General features: G+C 57.1%; 1 protein-coding gene across 1 annotated transcript; it reads right to left on the bottom strand.

Moving 5' to 3' along the window:
- Positions 1–1455: 1455 nt before the first annotated feature.
- PPY (pancreatic polypeptide) lies at positions 1456–3050 on the bottom strand. Its single transcript, XM_010832481.1, has 4 exons — positions 2988–3050; positions 2018–2208; positions 1752–1823; positions 1456–1606 (listed from the first exon to the last, which is right to left on the bottom strand). Exons 2-4 carry the CDS (start codon positions 2206–2208, stop codon positions 1582–1584), a joined length of 288 nt encoding a protein of 95 aa, XP_010830783.1. The 5' UTR covers positions 2988–3050; the 3' UTR covers positions 1456–1581.

Raw genomic sequence — 3050 nt, 5'->3', positions numbered from 1 at the left:
ACACGTAGACACACATCCCACACCCCGCCCCCTCGCCTTACTCAGATGCCTGAGAAGAGGAGGGCTGGCAAAGGCCACTAAGACCCCTCCCCAGCCCATGCCTCCCCAGGCAGGGTCCGGCTTCTCTCCCTCCCTGAACTGGAGCGTGCAGACCACAGATTGGTCTCCTGGAGGTGGCCATCGCTCAGCTAATCCAACCTCCTCCCTGGAAGGTCAGCTTCCTCCTGCAGCCTCCCCTTCTGCGACTTGGCTTGAGTAACCCTTAAATGCCCAGGAGTTCACTGTCTCTCTGAGCAAGTTCTTCCCAGCTTTCTGGTTCTTCAGTGATGCTTCCTTACAGTCAAGGAAAGTCTGCCTTCCGGAGCCCTTTTCTGTAGGCACATGGAGTTAACCCTAACCCTCTTCCGTAAGCTGAAGCTGTGTTTGTTTGAAGACCAATCATCCCTCTGCTCCCACACTTCATGGAAACAGCTGCTTGGCTGCAAGTCTGCCCCTCAGAAGCTCCGGTCTGCTGAGCGCCTTCCTGGGTTAAGAGCCATGCTAAAAACTTTACATGTATCATTTCATGTCCTGCTCACTACAACCCTATCATTCTTTCCATTTTACAGATGAGGAACCTGAGACTCAGAGAGGTTATAGATCTGCCCAAAAGCACATGGAGGGAATATGGCCGATCAGGGATTCAAACCCAGGTTCATCTGACTCAAGTCGCTGCTGTGTCCCTGTATTGGATTACCATCTGCTGCCAGGCCTTGGACAAAATGCTGTACCTCTCTGAGCCTCAGTTTCCTCCTCTGTAGAGTGAGGATAACAGTATCTCCCCCCTCACAGAGTTGTTGAGAGGGTTAAATGCCCCTGGCACACACAAGCTCAGTTTCCCAACAATTTCACGTGACACTATCTCCAGACCCCTCCCCATCTCTGTCCCCTTCTTCTGGCCATGCTTCTGCTGTGTGCTGTGCCCGTGAGGGGCCACACTTCAGCCCATCATGCACAGTGACCCACCTCTCACCTCCCCAAGGAGGGCAATTCCAATGCCACCGATGTAAACCATGACCATCTTAACCCCAGTCATTCCTCTGGGCTGGACTCTCTCTAGTACAAACTAGCACTTCATCTACTGCCTAGGCTATAAGAACACATTGGTGGGGATCCATTTGGGGGCAGGGCTGCCATCAAGCCAATGATTGGGAGGGTCTAGAGGTATGAAATGGGACGATTGAAGTTTCACTGACTTTCTGAACGACCTTGGGGGAGTCCCCGTCTCCTGCTGGGCCACAACTTGCCCCTCTGTGAAGTAGACAGGATGAATTAAATGGCTCTGATGACCCTCCAGACATTCTGGGTCAGTCATAACACCCTCGGTTCTCTTCTCTCTGCCTGCCCCTTTCTTCCTGTGCATTTGGCCTGCTCCTGTCCCAACCAGGGGTCCACAGAGACACAGAGAGAGTGAGGCTAAGAACTTTGATTTGCTTTATTTAGCCAATATGGAAGCAGGGAGCAAGCTACAGCCAGAGCCAAGGGTGCAGATGGGAGAGCTGGGCCAGCCTCGCCCTGGAGTCAGAGGAGCAGGAGGTGGCATTATGAGTCCATTGTACTGATCTCCCTGCAAGAAGAGGGCAAAACACGGCAGTGTGAATGAGTAGTCCTTGTGCCTTCTGGAGACCTCAGCCGCCTGTTCTCCCCCATCCTACACACCCCCATTTCCTGCCCCAGGCATCTGGGCACACAGGACAAAGAAAAAAACCCACCTGGGGACCGCTGAGTGGGGAGACCCACACTCCAAGAAGTCCAGCGTGCCTTCTTTGTCTCTTTTCCCATACCTGGGAGGGGAGAGACAGCTGGGGCCAGCACTATGCCCAGGTACGTTCACCTGCCTCATGCCTACCCCTGGGCACCATCCTGCCCAGGGCACAGGGGCCCGGGCCAGACTGTAGAGATGCTCTGCTCCCGAAGAACATGGAAGGAGCTGGGCCTGGGGTCTTGGCCGGGGCCTCTCTCCCCATCTCACACTCACCTAGGCCTGGTCAGCATGTTGATGTATCTGCGGAGCTCAGCCGCATACTGGGCCATCTGCTCTGGCGTGGCATTGTCCCCCGGATACTCTGGCTCCAGCGGGGCTCCCAGGGCACCCAGGGGTGGCTGCAGCAATAGAGCCACGCACGTGGACAGAAGGAGCAGGAAGAGGCAGCGGTGCGCGGCAGCCATCTGAGGAGCCAGGATCAGGGAGATAGAGGGAGCATAGAGCCCACCCCTCCCCCCTCCCCCTAGCCCATCACCCATTTCTCCAAGCCTGGAGACCAAGGGGCAGAGCAAAGGGCTACTGGGAGTTGATCACCCCACCTCCTAGACCCTGCCCTGGAGAGCTCACCAGCCCCCTCTTCAGAGCAGAACAGCAGCTGGAGCTCAGCTAGGGCCTAGGCAAAGCAGAAAAGTGTAGCAGAGAAGCGGGAGGTTGGGACTTGGGTAGGAGACCCAGAACTCCGGACACCCAGGGCCTCATGGCCCTGAAGAGGCAGCTTTGGGTGAGAATTGGAGGGAGGGGCTATGGGAAGTAGGGGTGCTCCAGCTCCCCTACAGGGTGGGGGCACACAGAAGGAACTTGTGAACCAAGGGGCAGAAATCCACAGCCTGTGGGTGTGCTGTCCTTCCACCCCACTTTCCCCCAGCCACTCTGCCAGGGGTAGACACGCAGACGCAGGTCCTGGAGAGGACACCGCAGCCCGTGTCACCAGGAGGTATGGCCACACACACGGACTTGTGTTCACAGCCACCAGCCCCTGCCCGGGGCACATCTGCAGGCTTCTAGCCAGCAGGCTGCTCTCCCAAGGTGATGGATTTGTCCAGGTGTAGAGCCAGACCCACACAGGACCTCAGCCCTCTGGAGGCCCCCAGCCCTGCAAAGCACCACATCCTTCTACACAACCCACCCCTGGCCCCTCTGAGCCCCCCGGCCCCAGAGCTAGGAGCAGGCTGAGCCCACTTACCCTGAGTCCTGAATGAGTGGGCGCTGGACCAAATCAGTGCCTGCCTTGGGCTGGATGGACCCC

The sequence above is a fragment of the Bison bison genome, unplaced genomic scaffold (assembly GCF_000754665.1).
Source record: "Bison bison bison isolate TAMUID 2011002044 unplaced genomic scaffold, Bison_UMD1.0 scf7180017861046, whole genome shotgun sequence".
NCBI lineage: Eukaryota > Metazoa > Chordata > Mammalia > Artiodactyla > Bovidae > Bison > Bison bison.
The sequence above is the reverse complement of the archived record's forward strand: the minus strand, read 5'-3'. Positions and strand labels throughout refer to the sequence as shown.